The 27,963-nt window shown below is 31.6% G+C and overlaps 1 protein-coding gene and 1 long non-coding RNA gene across 2 annotated transcripts in view; one reads left to right on the forward strand and one right to left on the reverse strand.

Moving 5' to 3' along the window:
- The first annotated feature begins 1,009 nt into the window (after positions 1–1,009).
- The window catches only part of LOC134720769 (uncharacterized), an 83,337-nt gene continuing 56,383 nt past the window's right edge, over positions 1,010–27,963 (forward strand). The window contains exons 1-2 of the mRNA XM_063583254.1: positions 1,010–1,292; positions 1,409–1,441. Coding sequence (XP_063439324.1) covers positions 1,268–1,292; positions 1,409–1,441 — 58 coding nt within the window. The 5' untranslated portion in view covers positions 1,010–1,267. The remainder of the gene's footprint in view (positions 1,293–1,408; positions 1,442–27,963) is intronic.
- Positions 17,217–21,694, reverse strand: LOC134720770 (uncharacterized). Its single transcript, XR_010107792.1, has 2 exons — positions 21,631–21,694; positions 17,217–17,442 (listed from the first exon to the last, which is right to left on the reverse strand). It is a non-coding gene; the product is annotated as an uncharacterized LOC134720770 (long non-coding RNA).

Below are 27,963 nucleotides of genomic sequence, written 5' to 3' on the forward strand. Positions count from 1 at the left end.
GGGCCACTGCCTGCCTAAGAGGGGCCCTGCTCCCGTCACTCTTCAGTAATGCACCATATAATAAAAAAAATCACCCCCCCCCCCCTAAATCCGACTCTGCCTCAGTTATACATCGTTTTTATCTTGAGTTTTTCGTCCTGAAATTGAATGCATGCCATTTTTTTCCACTGGGCGTTAAGCAAGCAAATACCAATCAATCATAATGTTATTGCATCGTCTGTATTTGCTTGATTTTGCAAAGGCGGATTTAGGGGGGCCAGGGGGCCCGACCCCCCTTTAAGTGAAACTTTTGCTTATATAGGGAATCACTAAAGCGTGACTGGAGCGGGCCCCTCTTTATAGGCAGGTAGTGGGTCCCCACTTATGAAAAATTCTGGATCCGCCACTGTTATGTATGATTAGGAAAATATTAAGGATCTATAAGTATCTAAAAAATCGATTTCGACGTCATGTCTAAATACAACAGGTGCGTGCTTTCCGAGCATTCCGATTTTTTTGTTATACTTTTATTTCCTTTTTCTTTCTCTCTGATATGTCTGATATATAAAAACATGAAACTTTTGTCTGGAAATTATTCTCGCTTTGATATAAATGGTAGTAGCATGCCTGTCAACAAGAGACACTTTGTACTCGATCATACATGTGTATATTATAGACATTAAAACTTAAACTTTGGAACGAGTAAAGTTGCTTGATAATACATCCAACAGCTGTAGTCTAGAAAATTAATTATCTGTTTATTAATTGACATTTCATCTAGATTTAATTTATTTTTGAACTTTACGTTCGCCAAGAATTTGCATACCAGCAGAGACAAATTTTGATGTGATATCGTTACAGTACAAACGAATCCTTGTGAGGTTCTCTTTTTGTAGTCAGTCAGAGTAAAAAAACTACACATGTTCACTGGCCGTTCACAATCTAATATTAGACCAACAAAAAATGTAGGTCAACGGTAAAAAAATGTCAGTTCAGTCGCTTCAAATGTATTTTTACGTAATCTACTAACACGCAGTTTTAACAGGACAATATGTTACTTTAAAATATTAGAAAAATATAAGAAAAAAACATCCTTTTTGACGTCAGTCAGAGAATTGTGCAAGTGCGCAGACAGTCGAATGCGCAAATCATCAAAAGTGATGGCGGGTCTGTGTATATCGTCTGAGAGTTAAGTCTGCACAATAAACAGGATATATGACCACTGCAAGGGGAACCGAGACTCTATGCATCATCCCGTCGGAGTGGGAGGGTCTCTGTTCACCTAGACATGCTATTTTGTTTTGGTCTTTTTGGTAAGTATTTATTTTATAGTCTTTGGAATCACGGTGTCTTAGGTTCCATGTGGACTTCCGGTCTGTAGGTGCAATTAACTTCCTGCAAATTTATTTAATTTTCTCTTCTTTTGCAGCATTACTTTTGTACAACACGGTCGTTGCTAACGGTAAGTTTATTTTTGCATTTTCTACTTATGTTTACATGTGATGTCATTTAGTGTATTGGAAGGGTTATCAGCCCCAGACAGTCGGTAGACGAATTGACAATCAACAAAGCTGAATGTTTGATTAGTGAGCTACTCTTACGTAACCGCAGACGGGGCAAAGTTTAAGCAAGGTAGACTGCATATTTATTCATTGCACGACAATGCTTTGCATATATTATTTCATTGTATCGAAATTATGCTAAATTATATATGCAGTAGTGAATTAAAATATGTAGAATTAGTCTGGACAAATGACAGGTGAAAAGTTATTTATATATTTAGGTGTTGGTCGTGTATATTGATAACTTAACTTTGTAAACAATAGAAACAAAAGATCACAAAAGATGAAATATTTGTATATAAAATTAAAAATTTCGAAAATGTGAATTTAGAAAAGAATGTATGCAAAAGTTGAAGAAAAATGTCATTGTACATATTTGTATAAAATTTCTAGATCTGTACCCTAAGAAAAACGTCATATATATATATATAGACAGTTTCATAGACAGTTTTTTTACTATACTAATTCATAAGCAAAATTTTGGTGCTTTTTTCAGACGAAATTCCTGAGTTTATTGAAGTAATTTTGTTATTATATGTTTTTTTTATTTACATCTTAGGTGGTCAAATGGTCAGATTTCCAAAAATTCTTTAAATCCAGAATTTATATTATTACAGTAAAAGAAAAATATGCAAGATGAATTTAATATTGCAATTTAATCAAATCTGCATCTAGATATTGGTATCAGGTACATGTATCCAAATTGGATTTTTCATTTTTACATTTCTCACCAAGTTGCTTTATTCACATTAAATTAATAAAAACCTGACAATAATTTCCGAATTTACAGTACATGTATGCAATATGGGTCAGACAAAGCTGTCAATTACAGTCATCATGAAATATGTTCTGGCCTTCAGCCAAACTATCAGTCAAATATCTTTTTCTTTTTACAGCATTTATAGTAAAAAAAAAATTAAAGGATATATAAAGGGTTTCATGGGCAGGTGAGCATGTGGTCAATTTTGACAACTGTAATTATAGGAAACATCTGAATCTGCTTATTTTCATGACATCATAGAACAGCCAGGTCCCTTTTTTTCTTATTTTTTTTTGCTGACCAGATGAATCATTGCATTTTGTCTTATTAAATAATTGACAATCCTTTGATGATTTTCAGGAAGTCTGGTAAATTATATTACATATACATGTATATATGACTAAAGTGTTACCAGTGAGTTTTTCATTTTGTTGATTTAGAGTGGAAAATTGAATTCTAAATTTATTCAGTAAAGAGTGAGGACATGTTATAAGAATGATATCATAAAGAGTCTGAGCTGGTGAAAATATTGTTCTTACACCACAGACTAATAAGTAGCAATAAATATCAATTATCTGAGATTTGTCTCTTCTCTTGACAGTCTGTGTTTGGACTAGCTGGAGTTCAATCAAGGAGGAATTTGAAATATATAACAAGCAGCTTTTGATAGATATTTCCCTGTATACTAAATTTGCGTATACAAAATTGTAGTAGCTAATAGCCTGCAATTTTGGATCCCATATTAATAGCAGACATACTTAATTAACATTTTCAGTTGCTGAAGTGAAATTGTGTGGCAAATGATCTAATAACTTAGATGGTGTATTTTAAAGATTTTTTTATGATTATTATAATTTTTTTTATGTTTGCTATACTCTGTACATGTGTTAGTCCTTTTGTGAATCTGCATTCAAACATCCCCTACTTCAACAAGAAGAAAACTCTTCTATCCCTCACCTTTCAATAGAAAAGAAAAGAAATCTATCCACAGATAAAAGATGATTTATACTTTGTCTTAAATTTAGCTCAATACATATATATATATATAGATTTTAAATACTAAATATATGCAATATATTAAATTGTATATTATCACATATACAAATAGACGGAGAGTTGTCTCATTGGCACTCGCACCACATCTTCCTTTATCTATTAACAGTTTGCCAGTCAGTATGTGAGGATTTAAAATATCACTTGAGACTGAAACATCGTAAAAAGTTAGATGTTAATAAAAGTACATATTCATGAATGATTTTATTTGTTGGATACTGCAGAATGTAAAATATTACACCATCAAACTTTTTATAGTTGTAAGGATGATTGATTCAGTTGGTCCAGACTAAAACATTGATTTTACAAGAATTTTCTATTTTTTTAATCAGTCTTTTGGCATGGTTAGAAATGAGAAAGCCATTGACTAAAAGAGGCATGGGAGCCATAGTATTCCACCATTAATGATTTAAATAAAATCATAACTGTTATTGATATGCGCTTGAGCCAGACAGCAGACTTAAAAAGTTATTTATAATGCAAGATCTTTGACTTGTGATGCAAAAGTTGATGTGACTTGCAATTCTATAAATTGGATCCAAGTAAATTTTTTGTGTGTTATGGTAACCAGACCCATTTGATATTTAAATAAATATATATATATAGAAGGGGAAGATTTAAAATTTTGTGAAAGAGTTCAGAGGGATATATACAAACATGACAAACAATTTTTTTTTAAATTTGATTATGAATCCTAAACATTCTGTTAGAAAATTTTAAACAAATTACAATGAAAGAAAAAATCATTTCCTTGTTTGAGCATTACAGGATTACATGAATGATTTCTTCTGACTCAATAATAAAGGTCTGATAAGATCAAATTAGATCCAGATTTCAGTCAGTCAAAAATTATAGAAGGATTTGTATGTATGAGAATACATATACTATAGTTTAATACATATTAAGGTATGCTTTATTGCTGACATTACTTTTTCAAATATATTAAACTGTAAATTATGCTTTGCAAGTACCTTAAGAATTAAAAGTTATTCATTATATCAACTGTTTAATAGAACAATTAAAAATGGATAATATTGAGACATACTTTTAATGGTATTTAACATATTTTGTAAAGGAGTAATAAAATCCTGACCTGTCCCAGACAGGTGAATGGCCACAGCCTGCAGGCAAACATAGTGATTGGTTAGGTTATTTTGACCTACCTTTGCATGTAAACTATTTACATTGAACAAAGGTTATCCCTGTTAAAAAATGCATTTGTTTCTGGTGAAAGGCCATGTATGAATATTCAGGATCAGGTGTATACTATATTATGCATTAATGCTAATATCATTCTGAAATGCATATGTTCCTACCTTAAAGTAAAGTTGTGTATTACTATTAATGCATAATTAAAACTGAAAAAGTTATTCCTATAAGCAGAATCATTAATGCATCCATACCACTTCTAAGATTCTGAAAATTGGGAATCCACAACCCCTTTATTCTCATAGTTCCTTTCTTAATGTTGAGGTTTGTGATCTTGGATTGCATCTTATTTTCTAAAGCAGCTGAATGGGGACATTTAATTATTGACATAAATGTTCCCTTCAAATTAGATTAAATTATAAAATGTTGAGTAAGGAATACATCTGTTTACATCAATACAGACCTAAGAGCTAAACAAAAAAGATATCGCATATGCATCAAGGCAACATCAACCCAACAAAAATACTCAGAATACATCTATAGGGCAATATACAGTCTCAAGTAAACGCAGGCACTGACTTGTCTCAGAAATTTGTTTTCCTATCTATATACCTTTATAAAACAAATGTTAAAGTAAGTTATATAGGGATAACAAATTCTAAGACAAGTGCCTGTGCAAGAAAAACACTTGTCCAGGAATAAGTTTGCAGAATTCCAAGTCAGTCACCCTGAGTTTATATAGAAAAATTAATATGTGCCATTATAAAGCATATCCATTTTATATCTTTATTTTTTTACTGCATTTTCAGACATAATGATATTTATTTCTGTTGAAACCAGGATGTGATAGTAAATGAGAATCCTATACTATTGTTACAAAACATGTAACAGATATTTATAAGTCTGAGACACCGTATACGTAGTGTAGTGACCGTACTGAAATCACACAACATGTTACAGAATGATATTTATAAGTCTAAGACACCTTACTGAAATCACAGACAGAATGAAATGCCAGAAACCAGGAAGAATGAATTATTAATGTTAAATTCAATCAATATGTGTCACAAGGTTATTTAGGGCTTAGGAACTTAAATTTTACCATTTGAAAAGCTGTTTTTTCAGTAGATCTGTTACATGTTAGTTTAAAGATATCTTTCAGTTTTTGCTTTGCCATTTTCATCATAGAATGAAACTTTGATAATGGTTGATAATGTTCATATCTTATTTATTCTATTGGATTTTCCAGAAATATGTGTGAGCACACTGCTTTCCCTTTGGTTTAAAAATAGGATAATTGTATCTGGTAAATTCAGATATGAATTTGCAGTTTAACTAGAGGTAATGCAAAAAAGTCAAAGTGTAATCTGATCTTCATCTGTAATATAATTGTGTAAGTGGAGAGCAAAAAAGAAAGAGCAAAGGCAGATTTAAGGGACCTGAGCCCCACCCCCTTTTAGTGAAAAGATTTTGGTTGATAATTTAGAGAATCAATGAAGCGTGACTAGAGCAGGAACATCCCTTCTCAAAAAGTCGGTGCCTCCTCCTCTTCCCCCCTCCATAATTTTATTTTTAAGTCTGTACACACTGCTGAAGAGTCCAGTTAACAGAAACTTTTTTGCTATTGATATTTTCGTATAAATATTAATTTGTATTAGACATAAATGGGATTCTAAAACTAGGATATCTTGTGAAGAATCAAAATTTTACTTTAAAAAAAAATCTTGAATAACCTATTAGGTTCCCATAGAAGTACAAGTTGGTCTCTGTAGTTCAGGCAGTTGGGTTTTTTGAAAGATGAAAACAAACATGCTTGTATCTATGCCACATGCTAGGTGGTTAAAACATTTCTTCTGTCATGATGGTTATTAGGCAACACATATTTTAAAACTGTATTGACTAAAATGTAAGGCATGAACATTAACATTTCTGCTTGGAGGACTTCTAACTGGCCATGATCAACAAGAAATGTTATCAACAAAATTTCATTTTGAGGAATAGAACAGTTGTAAACCACTTAGTAACAAGTAAACGTCATTTCTGTTAAAAGAAGAAAAATAAGTTTTGAAATCTTGATTGAAGTGCTGATATAAATAAGTAAAATTCTTTGTTAATGTGAACTAGGGTATTTCATTTAGCTGAAAAAAGAAAAAGTGGTGTGTTTAGTTTCTGCATGCCAGGAATAGCTGGCATAGAGTGAAGGCTATTACAATGGTAGGATGAATTGTATGTAGAGTTAATTAGCACTGAAGGAGAGCCAACTGTTTTTAAGAATGAAGCAATTGATTAATGTAGAAGTTTTAATGTTCATTTTGGAATTTGTAGGAAAAAAATATTGACATCATTTATAACAGACAGATCTATTACAGGCTATTTAGTATGCAACAAAAAAGTCGTATATGAGATACATAATGTGAAAGTTCGTAACCTTAAATACTTTAATTTGACATACTTTTTACCACCGCACGTGTAAGCTAACTTACATGCTTTATGTACTAAGCTAAGTATGCTTTAACAGGATTTTATTGAAGACCCCCTGGAGGCCTTGACACATTCCCCATTTCCATTCTCAATTTCCATTCTCAATTTCCATTCTCAATTTGATTAAAAAATCTGTATGTGTATAATGTGTATGCTAACTGCAAAACTGTGTACGTTTGTGGTGACCTATAGTTGCTTTCATCTACACCATGTGATGAATAGTTGTCTCAGTCATTGACAATCATACTACATCTCCTTATATAAAATGTACAAGTTGTGGGTGCCACCAAACTTTTTAAGTTTGCAGCCTCAAAATGTACAAGTTGTGGGTGCCACCAATCTTTTTAAGTTTGCAGCCTCAAAATGTACAAGTTGTGGGTGCCACCAAACTCTTTAAGTTTGCAGCCTCAAAATGTACAAGTTGTGGGTGCCACCAAACTTTTTAAGTTTGCAGCCTCTTGACCATTGATAGATTGTCGGTGCCACCAAACTTTTTAAGTTTGCAGCCTCTTGACCATTGATAGATTGTGGGTGCCACCAAACATTTTAAGTTTGCAGCCTCTTGACCATTGATAGATTGTGGGTACCACCAAACATTTTAAGTTTGCAGCCTCTTGACCATTGATAGATTGTGGGTGCCACCAAACTTTTTAAGTTTGCAGCCTCTTGACCATTGATAGATTGTGGGTGCCACCAAACATTTTAAGTTTGCAGCCTCTTGACCATTGATAGATTGTGGGTGCCACCAAACTTTTTAAGTTTGCAGCCAAGTTGGCAGCCTCTTGACCATTGGTAGATTATTTGTTTCATTGAGGTTTTGAATCTGATTTGTCAACATATTTGTTATATGAGGGTTTGGATTGGGTTAAATGATTAAAGAATAATGCCCTTAAAAAATGAAGATTAGAGAATAACTGCATGGCAAAAAAAATGAAGATTAGAGAAAAAAGAGGTGAAAATTAAATGTTTACAAAATAACAGACCCCCCCCCCTCCCCCCATTCCAGACCCTCTTATATACACAATTAAAGCATATAAGAACAGGGCAGATCCAGCCATTTTGGAAAGGGGGTTTCCAACCATATGATACGTCTCCATTTAAATGCATTGATTGTTAAAAAATGGGGGGGGGGTTCCAAACTCTAGGAACCCCCTTCTGTATCCGCCACTGTTAGAATGTGGATTGTAAATGCAGCTCCTTGTTTTCTTTCTGATATCCAGATTTTTGTTTTACCTACAAATTATAAATAAATAACTTTTATGAAAGCTGACAGACCTGATGACATTTGCGGAAATAAGAACTGTATTTGAATGTATCTGGAGATCTAAGGTTCATTGTTTTAAAAGTTTTTCTGATTCTGTTTGTATACTTTTGTGCCCTCACTGGCTCAGCCTCCCATTCTGATTAATTGTTATAGAATAAAGATGATTACCATTTTTAACCATAGAAACATTGTTCAATGTAAGCTTTTTTCAATGGTTATATAGGCTAGCTTATGATTTCAGGGATTAAGAATTCAAATAAATTGCAACTTCTTAATCCTTACCAACAGTTCAAGCACATCATTAACACAGTTAAACAGCAGATTTATTCTGACTTTTATGAAAAAATATCTTACTGTTGAAAACTTTTATGTGAATAAATAAGAATTTATAATTTTCACCTTTTGACCTTGACATCATACATTCTGCCTTACATCAACTGATAAAGCAGCCATCAGACTTCATCTGTGTGTAATAACTGATAAATAATCATCACACACTTGCCAAATTTAAGTTTTTTTTCATTGAAAATTTCTTGCAATCAAATCTACCCCAACTTCAAGTTTGTATAAAGAAAACCATTGATTCAAAAAAATAATTCCGGAAGCCAGTAATTTGTTTTTTTTTAAGATTTACTGGAAGCATTTATTATGGTAAAAAGTACCATAGGTTTATTTGAATTGCTTAAAATGTGACCTTTTTGAGTTTTTCATTTCTCCATGGTGCACTGTTGTCATGTCATTTATCATGTTTATAAGTTAAGATTGCCTTAACAGATCTTCAAAATATTTATGTACAATGTTTATACTATAGAAGAAAAATCCCTGAGTTGTCTTTTTTGTGGAATTTGAATTCAAACTTGTAGAAAGGTTGTTTTGTTTAAAACTATTTTTCAGGAAACACAATTTTGTGCTAGAATTTAAAAAAAAATTAGACAATGTATGATCATCTTCGCTAGCCAAGGGTGACGATCCACTCCCGCTCTCTTCACGATCTACTCCCGCTCTCTTCACTGAAGAGAGCGGGAGTGGATCGTAACCCTTGGCTAGCGAAGATGATGTATGATATGCTATTCAAAAATTAATTCCCAAATGACAAAAATGTTCTTTTTGATGCAACCGTATGTATGTCATCACTCAGGAGGTGCAAATTTGAATTGAAGGCATATATATCATGCAACAAAGTATATCTTATATGACATATAGATGACTTGCAAGAAGTATAAGCACCATTTTAACATCTACTGCAAACTTTTTTCCTGAATTATAATAAAAAAAAGAGAGAGAGCAATATCTCTTGCACGTTAAAGACACCCTTCGGCTTGTAGATTTCGAAAAAGAGTAGGCTAATTTCGCTACAAGGCAGCACTTGCACCCGCAAAGTGGAAAGGGATTAATATAAGTTGCAAAACTTGTTTCCCAATCCACTATAAATAAATATGTTTAAACTAAAAAAAAAGAGAATTTAGATAGCTTCTAGATTTAAAATTTGTATATACTTGAAAGGTTAAGAAAAAAATTCTGTTTGTTTCTTTATCTGTTTATCTGTCAGTGATATTGTTGTCTTTTCTTCAAAACTACCTCTACCCTTTTTTTTTGGGGGGGGGGGGGATGGAATGCATCGTTTTTTGTGAAAATTGGAAAATTTTGAGACATATTTAATTTAAACGGAAAGGAACATTTGGTGGAGGAGAAAGAAACAAATAAAATGACGGTGTATAAAACATTAAAAACCATGTGTGTTACAAACACCCCGATGATTCGAATCAGAATCCCTGATCTCAAAAACACTTTCATTAAATTAAAATATTAACATGAATACCAAATTTACATATCATTACTACCGATGCCATCACTGTTTGGGAAAAAATGTACAACTTGTTGGGATGAATTTTAAGCCATTTATTTTGAAATTGGGAATTTTCTGTAGGGGAAAAAGCCAAATATTGGGGGTAATTTGAGGCTAAAAATATCACTGGTTATAGTTAAGTCTAGATCTAATCAGAATTATAATCAAATTAGCTAATCTTAGAATCATATTAAGCAATGAAATTATATTCTCAAAGTAGGCCAAGATGACCTACATTTTACACATGAATGACTTTAAATATTTTAGCAGTTTAAGGAACAAATCTACTCTGCATAAAGATTATCTTTTGTAGAGTTATCCCTGATTTGTCATACAGCAAGTTTCCTTTTAAACAGGAAATATTCTGGCTGCTTTAAAGGTATCTACAGTAAGAAGAATGAATTAATGGATGATTCTTCTTCATTTGATTAAAATTTACATTTGTGATTTGGTGCCAAGAATTTCCAAGACATACAATATATGTTTGAAACCTTCAAATATAGTTAGACCTTTTTGCACTAGCACATAATTCACTTCCATTGATCATTTTGTCACTCAGCCGATGAATAAACTGTCTGCTGAAAGATTCAAGAAAATATTTAAAAATATGTATCTGTCTTTGTTAAAAGAGTTCTACATTTTGTTAATGGCTTAAATATGTAAATGCTGTGACTGACTTCTACCTTGAAAACACCAATCATTAATCATATTTTGACACATTCTTTATAAAAAGAAGCTTTTACTGAAAATTTGGCATAATCCAAGACTATGCCTCACAGTACAGGTGCCAACATTAATGTTTACCATTAAGTAAACATTTCAATGAAAAGGCAGTAAATTAGATTCCAACTTTATACTTATACACCTGTATTTAATCAGATTACTATGTATTTCTCTTTTTTACCTCCTTTGCTGAGTTTTTTGTTTCGTTAAAATGGTAGTTGTTATATAGCTTCAGATTTGATGAAATCTTGAAAATATTTTAAAGATTTAAACGAAAACCTTGGAATTGAATTTAGTTATATAAATTTTATACTTTTTCAACTGGTTCATTCTTTTAAAATGACATTTTAATTGTTCTCAAATTTTGGCATATTGGTGAATTTATTTATTTTTTGGGTTACCAATTTTTATGGTTTCAGGAAAACTTGCATTTTTTGTTGATTTCATTGTTTTGCCAACGCTTACAAGCCTATGAAATATTTATAATTAGTTGAACATTTAATTTGTGGTTTACCTCTGTACCCATGAAAATTGTAACCAACAAACAATAATGAAATCCCAGTAGTTAAAATTAAAGGCCTGATTACAACCCTTAAAATGCTCTTCCAGCTTCCTACTTTATTTGGCCTTTTTAACTTTTTTGTTGGTTTCGAGGGTCACAGCTGATGAGTCTTTTGTAGACAACATGGGGCATCTTGTGCAAATATAAAATTTCATCAACCCTGGTCCATGTATCTCTGATAAGTTTATTTATGTTAGTTCTTCCTTGACTTTGTCTTTGAGCAATCAGCACTTGCACAAAACTGGACCTCTGTTGTGTTCACACCTTTGGTGTGGAATGTAATATAGAATAGGGGACCAGTTTTATACAGATTCAAATCAGCTGGTCACTATTGCAATGGCTACTGAAACTGCAATAAAATATATGCTGTACTGGATTGGAATAACAATTATTTGGAATTTATACCAAAAACACTTGGAAACCCCAAAGCCTGTGAAGGTATGGGTGTTTCAAGCTGTCAGTAAAATGGTGGTACTTCGATCAATAAAATGTTATATTTAAAAATTTAGACATCTTTCTCACAGTTGAAATCATGCTTATTCTTTCTAGTATTCAGGACGTGAGTTTCAGTTTCAAATACACAGGTGTAGCTAAATTTTACTATTTTCCTTGGCATTCGTGGGAGTAAAGTTAGGTTTTAATCCAGAAATTTGGCTAAACATGTTCCTTAAGTCAGTCAGTGTATTGTGTCTAGACAGATTTATTTTTATAATTTATATATTTTGTATCCTACAATCAATATTGTTATACAGTTACACACAAACTTGTAATTCCTACTGTACATATACATAAAAGGAGATGGAGGGAAAAAGGTCAATGGAACAGTAAGCCAACAATAGAGATATTAAGTGATCATGATCTTTATCTATTAACAAGCGATCATACAGTTTGTAAATATTTCCTGCAATTCTTCCTTAATTTGGTATAAATGTATATTTAGTATAAATAAACAAAATAGCCAATCATTCCACTTAAAATCTTAAGGAAACAAAATCCTTGAAGTCCTGAACATTTCAGATAACTTACAATCATTTCTTTGTTGATATAAAGAAAAAGCTCCAGAAAAAAAAACAAGGAAAATTAGAATAATAATAAACCTGGGCCAGTTTGGGCTAAATTTGGCTATATTGTATTTTACTTTTTTTGTCAAAATTTAAGATTGAAGCAGTTCTAATACAAAGAGTGAAAATGTTGGACAAATGTGTGTCATAGTTCCAGTTGGACTTGTGATTTTACTTACACAAATGTGTGTCATAGTTCCAGTTAGACTTGTGATTTTACTTACACAAATGTGTCAAAAAATTAGTTCCAGTTGGACTTGTGATTTTACTTTCCCAAATGTGTGTCATAGTTCAAGTTGGACTGACGCTTGAATTCTCCTTTAGTTGTAAATAAATGACTATTGCAATATTTTTTTCTTTAAATTTTGAATTGTGAGATGCATTTGATAATTATCATCTATCATATAATAATTGAATTATGGGTTCATTCCAATATTAAACTTGATCTTTACTTGATAAAGATTGTATAATTGAATTCTTCAAAGAATTGGCAGTGGTAGTGTAAATTCAATTATTTAACTTGGTCTATGATCTTCTTTGGAAATTTGTTTCCAGTTTTCATGGTTATACAGTTGTACGCTGGAGTAGCACACTGCCTATATAACGATTCTATCAAATTTTCCTCCAATTTCTTGGGCCTTGGGATTTGAAATTGACAGCTGCTTCTACCTTTAAACTTGCAGCAATTGCTATAGTGCTTGTCTTAGGAATTTACAAAGTTTGGACACTTTCCAGATATTAAAAGGGAAGCTTAGGACAGGAATTTTAATTTGTTAAAGATGTTTCAGTACAGAAGGATTATCTATCCTGTAATTAATATTCTAATCACGATATGTTTGAATAGGATATATTATGAAGGACAATTTTAGCTTTGCATGTAGGGTGCCTTAAGTTGTTGGGAATGAAAATTTCAGTATAAATACAGTTCTATTTATATTTTAATGTTTTGAGTAAAAGGATATGTGATATTTACATGAATAATAATGAGACAACAACTGTACAAAACAAAAAGTAGCCAAAAAAATAGAATTTGAAGTTTCCTCAACATTGAAATTAAAAATGCACTGGTATCTGGTTGGAGGTATGCATATTTGACTTTCACAATGCTGATGGAGAGAAAAAAATGCATGTGTTTATTGTCAGCATGTTTGAAGATAAAATTGCATTCATTTTATAAAACATAATAGAGTGTTGATTTGTATGACATGTTTTATAACACAGAGAGATTCCAGATTGCTGTTTTTGCATAAATAGTTTGATGAGAATACATTATGTAATAAACTGCTCTGATATAATACTAATCATCAATGGTGTCTACAATTTGAATGAAACCTGACTCATACTTCTAGAATAGAATGATTTCTCATTCCTATTATTTAGTTTTATAACTGCCATCAGTACATTTACTGCAACTTGAGAAGGTGAAAGAAGAGGCAATAAGCTTTAATTGTAAAAATTATTTCTACTTTCAAGATCTGATTGTATGGCTAGACAACTGGTTAGAATTGATTTGATAATACTTCATAAGAAGGCATGTTGAAATGAGAAAAATTGATGAAATAAATTGATTCATTTTCCAATTTTCCCCATATTTTTGCGCCAGACGAACTACAATTAGACAAAGTCTTGTCTTCCTTATTACTTGTCTGAGGATAAAGATTTCGCTCAGAGGCTTAGCATTCTCTGTCTGACACATTAATCTGCTTGATTAGTCTTTGTGTGACCAATTCTGTTTATAAACCCACATCCACGTTGATACTGATACTCCCTGTCTGTAGACTGATAAGCATTTTACCGATATATTCATGGAGATTTAGACCTTGTCTGTCAGATGTTTACTCATTATTACATATTTTAAGATGATGTTGTTTCATGAAAAGGTGAGCTAAGTTTTCATAAGATCTAACGCCTTGAAAATCTTTTTTATCCATGCCTTGAGAATCTTTTATTCTGTTGATATTTTTTATACACACAACTTGACAGATTTTCCTGAGACAAAAGGTGGTTTTAGGGCAGTTTGAAACACATCTGTCTACAAGTTTACCTTTGTTTGGGGGGGGGGGGGGGGGAATTACACAAGAAGTTCAGGTATAGGAATTTTTAAGGAGAAGGTAGATTTTTTAAAGAAGAAGGCAGGATATCAAAGTTATAGTGATGATTTGCATAATGACGGAAATTAGTTAACCAAAATGATGAAATAGAAGGTTATTAAGCAGACTATAAAAAAGTAAGGAAACTGCTGTTTATGTTTGACTAGATTTGGCTTTTCAGCCAGGAATAACCTATTAATTTAATTGGAAAAGAATTAACCTGGTGTATTTTTAAAAGTGCCAAGGTCACATTTTACTAAAAGGATTATTCAGATTGAATATTTGTGGTTAGATTTATGTGTAAAAATAACTTTAATTTTATTAATGTGGAAAGTATTAATATTTAAATAGAAGAGACTTTATAGATGAAATATTAATGCAGTCTGGTGGTCTGACCATTGACCAGACAGGAGATTGATCTAGATAAAGGTCAACCTGTCTGCCTTGCTAATCCTAATTATCAATGATTTACCTTTGTCAGATGTATACAGCTTATTATTTAATGATCATTGGGTATTTATAGATTGTTATGTCTGTTAAGCTTTTATCTGAATTATATACCTGATCCAAGGTGTGTATTGGTTAATTATTGAATGAGATCATAAAATATAAGGTATTTAAAATTTCATTCACAGTAAAAGAGTGCACATAAGTTACAAAAAAATCAATCCTTTGAATCAAATATTCTAGACATGGGATAAATAGTGAAAAGGATGATGTCATATAAATGCTCACAAAAGTTTAAAATGAAGAACATTCTTTTTTTGTAAAAGATGTTGATTTATGGACTGTTCAAGGTTTTGTATAAAAAAAAATTTGGCGAACAAAATTTTAAGTGGTATAAATGTAAAATTCAAAATGCAGAAAAGAAAAATATAAAAAAATTGGCGAACAAAATTTTAAGTGGTATAAATGTAAAATTCAAAATGCAGAAAAGAAAAATATAAAAAAATTGGCGAACAAAATTTTAAGTGGTATAAATGTAAAATTCAAAATGCAGAAAAGAAAAATATAAAAAAATTGGCGAACAAAATTTTAAGTGGTATAAATGTAAAATTCAAAATGCAGAAAAGAAAAATATAAAAAAATTGGCGAACAAAATTTTAAGTGGTATAAATGTAAAATTCAAATTGCAGAGAAAAAATACATAAACAGATGGATTTTGCAATGCAAACATTTAAAGTGATTGTTGTATCTGTTTTAATGGTTTTACTGATTTACAAATTAAGATTTTTGAAGAAATCACTATATTAATGAAATAATTTTTGATGACTTTCATGTTAAACTGTTAAAAAAATCTTACAATCCATTTGTGAAATTGGTTATTTTTTTTTATCTATTTTCATTTTCTTCTTTTAGCATGAGTGGTATAGTGACCTCTTCTAATGCCACTCTGAATAAATTCACCTAATGGACAATGCCATGATTTGACCAAATTCGGTCATGATAATTCCCATTTTAGGATGTAACCTTTCTATTATTCAAATTAAACAATCTCTGGTTTGTGATTTACCTGTATTATATTGTCTGTGTTATATATGTATGTATGAATGTCAAATCTTTTATGTAAATTACCATTGAAACTCAGTCAGTTGTGCAATGCACAAGTTTTAAGTACATGCAGATTTGATAATCAAAAAGACCTGTTACTCTTATCAAGCAGACAGGAAAATAATGGCCTATACTAAAATCTGGAATGCAATAGGGAACTGGACAGGTAGAAAGTATATTGATGTAAAAAGACAACAGAAAAACAAGTTGTATTGTTGAATCCTTCAGACATCCTTGTCTTGGTCTTGGTTTTGGTTTTGTTTTTTTCCCTTTCATATTTTTGAAAAAGTCTTGTGGTTTTCCAGCTATCATTGTTTATTAAGCCTGAATCTTTATTTCAACTGTGGCATTTTGATGTCCTTATATATGTTAATAACTTTTCTGCCTCAGTTTGAGGCACTGAGAACATTATTCTTTACATTAAACTGTGGATTCATTATTTTTAGTTGGATTGAGTTATATTTGGGAATTAATGACAATTTAATTGTTCAATGAAAATACGCGGATTTTTTTTCTCTATTGATAAAAATTTGTACCCACAAAAATTAAGGCACAGAATGCATCAGTTTAAAATGTACAACTGATTATTATTGCTTGCACAAGTCCAATTTATACACATGACCAGTCGTCCTCAGTCTTTTTTTATGTACTGTTTTCAGTTGGAAAGAGTTCAGGAATGCAGAAAATATTTTTACTAGCTTCATTTCATTATTTTTGTTTTTCTAACATGTCCATTCCAAATAACACTCAATGTTGTAGTATGTCCCACCAAATACTTTTCTAAAAGCTTAAATGTTTTATATTATGATAGAATCTATTTATAGACCATGCAAAGTCAAAATCAGCTGTGTTTGATAGGTAGTATAATTATCAAGGAGAAATGTTTTAACTAAACACCCACATGCTATTTTATGCATTTGTTTGCATGTAAAATATACAGACATACCTTTATGCAGGAAACGTAACGTTAGATTTGGAATGAAATAAGATCATGTGGGTAGTTAGTTTATATTAGAAAAAAATAATGTTTATTAAGATGAAATAAGAGAAATGAAAATGTTGGCATCAACACATATCTGTCCATGGAACTGACACAACTATTGATTGGATATTGGGAAAGAAGGATATTATGGTGCTAGAAATCAGTCCATTTATTTACTAGGATGCAGTCACTACATTAAAGGATAAACATTGCTGTTCTTCATCTTGACAACTGTTGGAAGATCTTCAAAGATGAACTAAAAGGTGAACACATCATCAATATAAAGGAGATGTGGAATAATTGTCATTGTAAATTGAATTGACTTTCTCATTTCAACAATAGTTGCTCCAATCTTCAAAGGGAACCTTGCAGCAGTTATCTATAAATATATAAAACACATTAATCTTTCACAGATAAACTTTCTTGTTGTATTTCATAATATATATTTTATAAGTCCCCAGCAAAGCAGCTAGGAGAGGTGAAAGAAAAATGAAATGTCTGCTGTTACACTACAAGACGTTTTTAGGCAGTTAAGACCTGGATTTGTGTGCTACTAGGAAGTAGAGCACATTAGGAATCCTTATGTAGTTTATTATCCCCTGAGCTTTTGGCTAAGATGTCAAAGAACAAATGTATGAAATATTTAATCGCCGAAAATCTCTTAAGTCAAGTAGTTAAGATTTTCCAAATTGCAAAAGTCGTAGGAATATTGTTGTCGTCAATACGTAGTCAACTACGTATATATACATCATTAGTCTATTAATATAAGTTCAACTGATCACGCTGTTGGCGGCAATTTTGAATTAGAAGATGAAATTTTCGTATCTTTTCAATTTGGACCCAGGGGTTTAAATTAGCGGTGGTCCGAGGTCTGCAACCTTCCACTTTTGCAGTCGGACTTTCTACTTGGTTACTAGCTACGCCAGACATGCCCGACGGACCTTGAAAGAAAATAAAAAAATAACTTTGCAAACATTTTTACCAAAGTTTTCTAATAAACGATCTCAAACTTATTTTCATCATTACTTTTCATGACAGCGATATTCAATTTGTTCAACCGCTAGCTTTATACAGAAAATCGCCGATCAATAATGTGTAAATCCGAGCAAATTCATATCTCACTATCTGTCAAAAACAACATTGAAACAAAATGGCTGCAGCGAGAAGACAATACAATATTATATCCGATTCTGGAAGCAAGTCCATTCATACTTTTACAAGCTGGTACTAACAGTCAACTAATATGAACAATTACGATCAACTGGAAGAACTGCAATCATTGCAAATTTGTACCACTGCTGACTCATGAAAGACTCATGACCATTCATGGTCATGTGTGTTGCTATTGAAAACCTTGATAAAATATGAATTATTTGCCTTAATGATTAATTCATTAAATGAACATAAATGTACAATTATATATGAATGTTAAATTTTTTTTCTTATAAATCTTTAAAAAAGTTGAAGCAACATTGCCACAGTTTTCATAATTATGTTTGCCTTGGTTTTTGGTTAACTGCCTACAGTGCTTACAGCGCTTTGATTTTTTTTAGCAACCTTGACTTCCTATGAGGGTCTTGCCACAGTGTTTTTTTTCTTCTGTTGAGGCATTGAATTAAACAGCATTGAAATGCAGGGGCTAATCCAGTATTTTTTTTTCTTCGAAAGTGGGGGTTTCCAACCATTTGTTCCTATTCAAATGCATTGATCATAGAAAAAAAGGGGCATTACAACTCCCTGAACCATTCCCTGGATCCGACAAAGACAATGTGATTAGAAATTTTTGTTTCATTGTTACTATTCTATCAGTGCATCTGTTTCTTATGCTGTTCTATAGGTCCATACAACATCAGGTTAAAGTTTTGGTTTTAGTTTGTTTTATACCATGATTTATGAAGTTGTGGTCAAATCTGTCAACTTGCAACATTATGATTTGAACTTATAAAATTATATATAAGCCAAATTCGGCTTTGACCCTTAATTTGTGGTTGATTGAACAGGTTAAAGTTTTGGTTGAATACCATAAATTTGTGGTCATATCAACCTGAAGCTTAAGTATAAGTACACATGTTCTAATGATATGAACTAAAAATGTAGGTCAAGTTGAGGTTTCCATCAAGATTTCATGGTTCACTGAACTTGGAAATGGAATATTATTACTAGTGCAAGTAGGGCACCATTAGTTTAGTTTGGACACAAATATTAATGTAAATGGTAAATGGAGAGAAAGACTTTAGGCTTTGATATTCATTTTCTATCTTCATAATGCAGAGGTAAACAATCGTAGTTGACAATTAAAATAAGTAAATTAAAAAAATCCACAACATTTTGATTCTCACACGCAGCTGTCCGTGTTGTGAACACTACCTAGAAGTATGAATCTTGTACATTTGTATTGTACAAGAGCAGTTTATATAGCACTTTAGTTTCCATAACTGGCGCGTTTCCCAAGGGGGGGTTCAGGGGGTGGAACCCCCCTTTTTTTTGGACAATCAATGTATTTGAATGGGAACATTTGATTGGAACCCCCCCTTTGTCCTGGGTTAGGAACCCCCCTTTTTAAAATGGCTGGATCCGCCCCTGAATAGACTATACAGACTTTGGCTAAACCATGAAACCACAAAAGTACAATTTTTTCATCAATTCACAACAATTGGTGATTACGAAATTAATGAATTCACAGTACATGTACATGTATTATTTTTTTACATACATTTTAATAAAGTACGTAAGTAACAGGTGATGGAAGTAACAGAATTAAAGATATTAATTGTCGTCTGCTCGACATCTGGTCTGAAAATAATTGTCTGTCTAGCTCGTGGTCATTGATCTGCCAACTCAGAAAAATTTGAAAGGAAAAATATTTATGTTTGAAACAGTTGCTCAAACAGATATATTTTGATCATATATTCTTTTGGTTTGAAATTTTATCTTTCTGACATAAAAGTTTGTATTTAATTTTGATAATATCAATAACATGGCATGAATGATCTAACCATGTGTTGCATGTGCTGCTCTCTCTCTCTAGACATGCTAGATAGATGATGAATTTAATTACATGTTTAAGTGATATAACATTGTTAAATAAATGGATCATTGTTATATGGTACACTTATTTCTCAATATGCAGATGGTATATGAATGGAAACAGTACAGTATGTAATATAATACTAGTATAAGTGTCACTGATGAGCCCTCCTAGACAAAACAGGCGTCTGGCATGGAAATTTTAAGTCTGAAGTATCCATGATGAGTTCATTTGCAGTACATAGTAGTTTTCTCCATATATTAAATATTGGCCTCCTGTCATATTGATAATGATAGGATTTTTATGCCCCACCTACGATAATAGTACATTGGTACATTCTTGTACTGGGGACACATTCTTGGTTTTTTTTAAAGCAATGAGTGCTGTGCATTGTCAAGGTACATATTTTGTTGATCGGCTTAATATTTTTCCAAGATGTATCATATTAGTTTTTTCTGAGTTCTTTAAGTTTGAGGGGTTAACTTTTGTAAAATTCAAAAATTGATACTAAGGACTTTAATCTACTGCAATGCAAGATACCCTAAGAAATATTTACAATAACTGACATCAAGAGTAATGGTTGATGATTTAGACAAATTTTGTTGACAATTCCTCTAAGCATTATGGTATTGATGAATTAAAGAGGTATGATTGATTCATATCAATTTTGTCAGTCAGTCCTCAGTCTCTTCTAAAAGAAGTATGAATACTGCCCTCAGAGACTCAGCAATTAGCATCTTTTTGTCATTAAATATTTGAAAATTTTATAATAACTTAGCAATTTTCCTGTTCTTTTATAATTCAGCTCTGATACCATTGCCAAAATGAATTAGAAAAAAAAACCATGTAAATTTTAATCCATTCATTTCTGCATAACAACATTAATCCTGCATTTAAAAAATCATGTAGGAGTTAAACATTAAAAATGGCAGTTTCCCCACCAACAACTGAACCATAAAAAATGGACACCCAAATGATACATTATTTGATATTTGTTTATTGTTTAAGTGTATATTCTGAATAATTGGATTTCAAAATTGTTCATATATACCTGATTTGCATGAAACTTGATATACCTGGTTTGTTTTCAGGTCACCCTCTTCTAATGTTTTTTTTACTGTTATAATATCTATTGGGTTTGACTTTCAATCCAAAGTTCCCCCATTTAAAAGGATAGCTTTCAAGGGTCCAAGGTTGACCTTTATATACTGCTAGTCTAACTATTTTTCACTTATAATTTGTCGGTGAGATTTTTTAACAGATCCCTTAGAAATTACAATTAGAACATATAGTACAATTGTTAAAAATTTGTTTATAAAACCAGTTGATTTTTTAAATGTTTTATCATGAAATGAATATTGTATGCCTGAAAGTTTTGTCTAGATTTGTTGAGTGTCTACTGACATACTATTGAGATCGTATTGACGATTGTCTGAAATACAAGACAGACAAGCGATCAATGTCTTTCAATGGTGTGTATTGATAATTAATACAGTTATCAGATTCAAGCCTGCTAGCTTATTATCACTTTATACTTACAAAATCATTTGAATTTAAATACATGTTATTCAGTACTTCAATTCTGACAGCTGGTAATGAGAAAAATACGTAATTTTAGTTTAGTATAGACATGTGAGTCAGTCTTTTCTCCCTATTTATTGTAATGGAATGTCCCACCTGTCTGCAAAGGATTGGGTTTTGAACAATGGTTTTACCTGGGCAGGTAAATTAGAAGAGAAATTTGAGATTTATGGAATGTTTGTACTTTAATGCAAAGTTGTTAAGGTAAGGCTATGTTTATCATTTTACGGCCATTTCACTGTTAAATAACAACAGTTTATGTTGTAGTATAGTTGAATGTCTTAATAGTTTCCCCAAGTGTTTTATTCTGTACTATTTACAACTGAATATAAACTATTGCTGGGGTTTCAGCAATTTATATTATTCTAGGTACTAACAGGAGATACTATTCCGCTCAAAGCAAATCAAGTACAATTTGGAAAACTATTTGGATTTTGGATCTTGGTAGAAGAATATGGGCTTGAAAATGAATTGTAAAACAGGCCTACTATACAAGATAGACTTCAAGGGTCCTTCAGTTATCCTTCCTGTATTCATTGCATAATTTAGAACTGTGGCAGATCCAGCCATTTTAAAAAGGGGGGTTCCCAACCCAGAGTAAAGGGAGGGGGGTCCAACATGCTCCCATTCAAATGCATTCATCGTCCCAAAAAAAGGGGGGTTCCAACCACCGGAACCCCCCACCCCCTGGATCCGCCAATGTAGAAGTCCAGTCTGATAATCTTTCCAGATGAAGATAAAAATCCCCAGAGTAAAAATCAAGCTACATTGTACCTCATTTTGTTGTCAGTGCTCGAGAAATAGGTTGATTGTAGTTGAAGAACACAGATTAAAAAAAATCTGAACCATTTTTGAAGAAACTACCAGTACAATGTACTGTGTAAATGTATTAATTTATTCTTGGTACCTATTTTCTTGGTTTGAGTTAAAAATGTACTTCCCGGGATATTTTATTTTGTGGTTAGTAAAAGTCTTCAAACAAGATTATCTGAAATTCTTTCTTCAAGGAAGATTTAAATTTGTGGTTTACCTTTGCCCATCAAGTCAAATTGAAAATTGGTATCCCACAATTTTTTATTAATCTAGTAATCTTAACTACTTGTCATAATCTTGTTAGTTTGATACAAGGTCAGATTGATAGTGGAACTTGTGAATAAGAAAATGTAGAAAATCAAATGTATTGGCAGGGGCTGATCCTGCAATTTAAAAAAGGAAAAAGGGGGGGGGGGGTGTGTTCCAACCCAGGATGAAGCAGAGGACTCCCAACTAAATGATATTCAAAAGCATTGATCATAATAAAAAAGGAATAGCTTCTAATTGGGGAACCTTCCCTAGATCCGCCACTGAATGGTATACTACATGTATATCAGTTGACTTACATGTAGAAAGAGCCTATTAAAAGCGTTAAATATTTTGTCAATACATGTGGTATTAAACATGTAATTCCATTCACATTTCAATGCCTTTGTTAAAGATATAGTTTATATTCTTTACAAACTGCAAGTAAGTTAAAAGTTTGAAATTACACTATCTATTATTTCTACTCAAGCATGAAATTTCACTTTTATTAAAAAAATTATCTGAAAGCAATGAAAATTTGAGTTAAATAAATCCTGTGCAGCACCCAAAGACGGCCTTCAACTAACCAATAAACAATTTTGCATATATATACTAACTGTTATGAAATGGATGCCATGCTAATTAACTCAAACATTCAAATGAACAAATACAGAAAAAAAAAAAAACCCAAGACTTTCAAAGACCAGAAGCTCCTAACTTGGAACAGGTGCAAAAAATATTGTGGAGTGAAACTGTTTTGTCAGATGTTATTGACCCTCCTCATTATATCCGAAAGTCAGAAAGTATCTATATAAGGGTAAATTACAGTACACTTAGTAAAAGCCGCGCCACAACTTATTTAGTAATACAATGTAGAAGCCAATAACCTTATTTCAAATCATGGCTTGAAAATTTTTAACATTGCATGAGGGAAACAGTTGGTTGGGATTTAATTGCAGTTTTGTTTGATGCAGTCCTTTGCGGCTATTACGCAATTTGGCCAGCAGGTGATCAATAGATTTATTTTGGTAATGTATTATATTTAAAACATGTAACAGTCATGTTTTTGTCTGGCTTTTAAGTCAGTGTTGACATCTATTTAAAGTAGTACAAATGAACATTGTTAGGTTGATCATATCTTCCAAGGATTTTTTTTTCAATATGAAATTTGAAAGTCATTTTGAAAAGTATTTGTTCAACTTTTCAACTTGTGAAAACAAATATCATGTCAAAAACAAATATTATGTTTTAAACTATTGGAAAAATCCTTGAATGTTTGCAATGACTGAACTTTTGATAAGTATTCATTGGAGTACAACAAAGAACGGGAGATGCTTTGATCTATTCAAGAAAATTGAATCCTTCTAAGTTACGTAACTTTCTGTTTGCCTAAATGCATTTGAAATTATTGCAAAATCATACACTCCAATATTAGTTCTAATGTAAACATTTCAAATATTGATTTGCCATTAGATTGTCTTTTAAATATTCTTTTTTGGTCTATTGATTGCAGGAAGTCAAAATATGAAATTGTTTCTTCTTCTAAACAATGTAGTTGTTCGTAGTCTACATTATGCATTTAATCTTTATTTAGGACAAAACAATTGTCGACAAGACACCTGAGGTCCTGACCAGCTTCTTAAAAATCCAGAACCAACAAAGACTAAAAACAATGAATGTCTGGTTTATTGTTTGGACCATAACTGATTAATACTGTACATTCATGTCATTATTCGTTGGATACAAAAAAAAAATTTTGGGGGGGGGGGGGGAACCATGAATTTCAATTTCTAACAAATTACAACTGTTATAAATAGAAATGCATGCAGACTAAGGCAAAACCACAAAATTAAATCTTCATGAAAATGTTCCTCAATCAATGAAAATAAATGAACTTACATTAAATACATAAATAATATATGATTACGTTTATAAGTTTTTATTTGAATGTTTTATAGATGTAAAAATTACCAATTTTTTGTCTGTGAATATATAACATTTATTTTCCTAAAACCTAGAAATTAAAAGAATTATGGCAAAAAAAAGGAAAATAAAGATATATAGTATTATTTAATTTAATGTCTTCCCACTGGAAGTGACATACTTTTTTGTCTCACCTATTATAACTGTGGCAGAATATGAGATATTGGGATGCTCATCTGGTGACTGCATAAACTATTAGTATAAAGTTTAATATTTCAATAGGTAGTTGAGTTTGATAATCCATACTTTGTAGACATGCCATATTGTCTGAAATTTTAGTCTGCATATGTTTCCTTTGTTAACATTCTAGACTAACAGTCACTGCATACAAGATTTTTTTTTATTGTGATTTGTGGTGTTGTTGCACAATGGTTTATAATGTGCAGTGCATGTATGGATTTCATATTTTTTCCTGAGAATTTTCATTTATTTGCTATAAGGTTACACTGGTTCAAAATTATGAAAAAATAAGGTTTGTTAAAGATGTTGCTGTCGCTGCCAGTGTGAACATAACCTTGAAGCATTTGTAAAACATGGATAAACGATTGAAAATTCAATGAAAATGTCTATGACAATCTGAAACTATTATAAATGTGGTTATATTGAACCCAGTCTGATTAAAACCAGCCCCCACTATCCACTTTCGATGGTAGGTACAAGTGGATAGTGGGGGCTGGATTTAATGAGACTGTATTGAACTTATATACTCCTAGGTGGTAATATTGTGCCTTGATCTCATACAGTCTCAAACTTGTATCATAGTGTAATTAAGTCTCAAACTTGTATCATAGTGTAAAATTCAGTCTCAAACTCATATCATAGTGTAAAATTCAGTCTCAAACTTGTATCATAGTGTAAAATCAGTCTCAAACTCGTATCATAGTGTAATTAAGTCTCAAACTCGTATCATAGTGTAAAATTCAGTCTCAAACTCAAATCATATAAGTAAAATTAAGTCTCAAACTCATATCATTCATATAAGTAAAATTAAGTCTCAAACTCGTATGATAGTGTTAAATTAAGTCTCAAACTCGTATCATATAAGTAAAACTAAGTCTCAAACTTGTATCATATTGGTGAAATTAAGTCTCAAACTTGTATCATATAAGTAAAATTAAGTCTCAAACATGTATCATATAAGTAAAATTAAGTCTCAAACTCGTATCATATAAGTAAAATTAAGTCTCAAACTTGTATCATATTGGTGAAATTAAGTCTCAAACTTGTATCATATATAAGTAAAATTAATTCTCAAACTCATATCATATAAGTGAAATTAAGTCTCAAACTCGTTTCATATAAGTGAAATTAAGTCTCAAACTTGTATCATAGTTTAATTAAGTCTCAAACTCGTATCATAGTGTTACTGTGTAATTAAGTCTCAAACTCGTATCATAGTGTTAAATTAGGTCTCAAACTTGTATCATAGTGTAAAATTAAGTCTCAAACCCGTATCATATAAGTAAAATTAAGTCTCAAACTCCTATCATATAAGTAAAATTAAGTCTCAAACTCGTATCATATCAGTAAAATTAAGTCTCAAACTCCTAGATCATATAAGTAAAATTAAGTCTCAAACTCGTATCATAATCAGGTAAAATTAAGTCTCAAACTCGTATCATATTGGTAAAATTAAGTCTCAAACTCCTATCATATTGGTAAAATTAAGTCTCAAACTGGTATCATAATCAGGTAAAATTAAGTCTCAAACTCGTATCATATAAGTAAAACTAAGTCTCAAACTCCTATCATATTGGTAAAATTAAGTCTCAAACTCGTATCATATAAGTAAAACTAAGTCTCAAACTCGTATCATATCAGTAAAACTAAGTCTCAAACTCCTATCATATTGGTAAAATTAAGTCTCAAACTCGTATCATATAAGTAAAACTAAGTCTCAAACTTGTATCATAATCAGGTAAAATTAAGTCTCAAACTCGTGTCATAATCAGGTAAAATTAAGTCTCAAACTCGTATCATATAAGTAAAATTAAGTCTCAAACTCGTATCATATTAGTAAAATTTAGTCTCGAACTCGTATTAGATAGGTAAAATTAACAAGTTTCATAATTTGTAAACGTACCATTGTGATATTTGAGTTGTTCCACTTAGTTGTTAATATTGCAAATCACAGTGGTAGAATAAAGTCTCAACTCAAATCATTGTTGTAACATTGGGCATAAGGTCTTTTTAAACAGAACAAGAATAAGAGTATCTGATTTAAATGCAATCTAAGTGCAATAAACAACTTGAAAGACTATTACCACTATAAACTGACTTACTAGCTGGTTTTTTTTGGTCTGTAGTTGATGGTTGCAAATATATATGATATTTGAAGAAAAATTTAACATTGCTTCTGAAAAATCATCTCAAGACAGTCTTAGACTTTTGTCTCTGGGAAACAACTTTTGTCTCTTATGTCTCTGTGAATTGTGATCATGTAATAAAATTGAGAATGGAAATGGGGAATGTGTCAAAGAGACAACAACCCGACCAAATAAAAAACAACAGCAGATAACCAAGCATGGATAACCATGTTTGACTATGGTCAAGGCATGGTTGATAATGGTTATCCAGGCTTTTTAACATAGTCAACCATAGGTCTTATAACCCATGTTGACCATGGTTAAGCATGGTCAACCATGGCAAACCATGGTCAGGTTTCCAGAGCATAACTAAGACTCAAACACTCAAACACTGTTGATTTCCATATTATTTGTGGGGTACTCTAGGATTGATTTCTATTGATATGGTACAGTAAGGAATTTATAAAGGTACTAATAGTTCATCCCTGACATGAAATTGAAGTCCACAGCAGTAATAGGCCTTGACACAAGTATGTCATTTACTAACTGAAAATAGGTGCAATTAACTTAATGTTATTGTCAATGATACCTTACATGTCTGAAGATGCCAAACTTTTTCCATGAAATCTAATACCACATATTGGTCCACTTTGGGATAATATTTAGTATGCCATGGATTGGAATATATAACTTTTGTATTCATTCCTAATTTCCAATACGGAACAGGAAGAGATGACTAAATTTAGTATTGGATCGAAGAACATTATTTCCTTCTGAAAGTCTTGTCAAGCCAGACTTATATCAGACAAGTCTTTACCTATATGGGGTTTGGCATTAATTATTGGAAGATTGCCAGAAATATTCTTACCACAGACAATTTTTACTATACACTCTTTGTTCGAAAAACCGAATTACAAAAAAAATGCTTTAACTAAGTCTTTAT

The sequence above is a fragment of the Mytilus trossulus genome, chromosome 6 (assembly GCF_036588685.1).
Source record: "Mytilus trossulus isolate FHL-02 chromosome 6, PNRI_Mtr1.1.1.hap1, whole genome shotgun sequence".
Taxonomy (NCBI): domain Eukaryota; kingdom Metazoa; phylum Mollusca; class Bivalvia; order Mytilida; family Mytilidae; genus Mytilus; species Mytilus trossulus.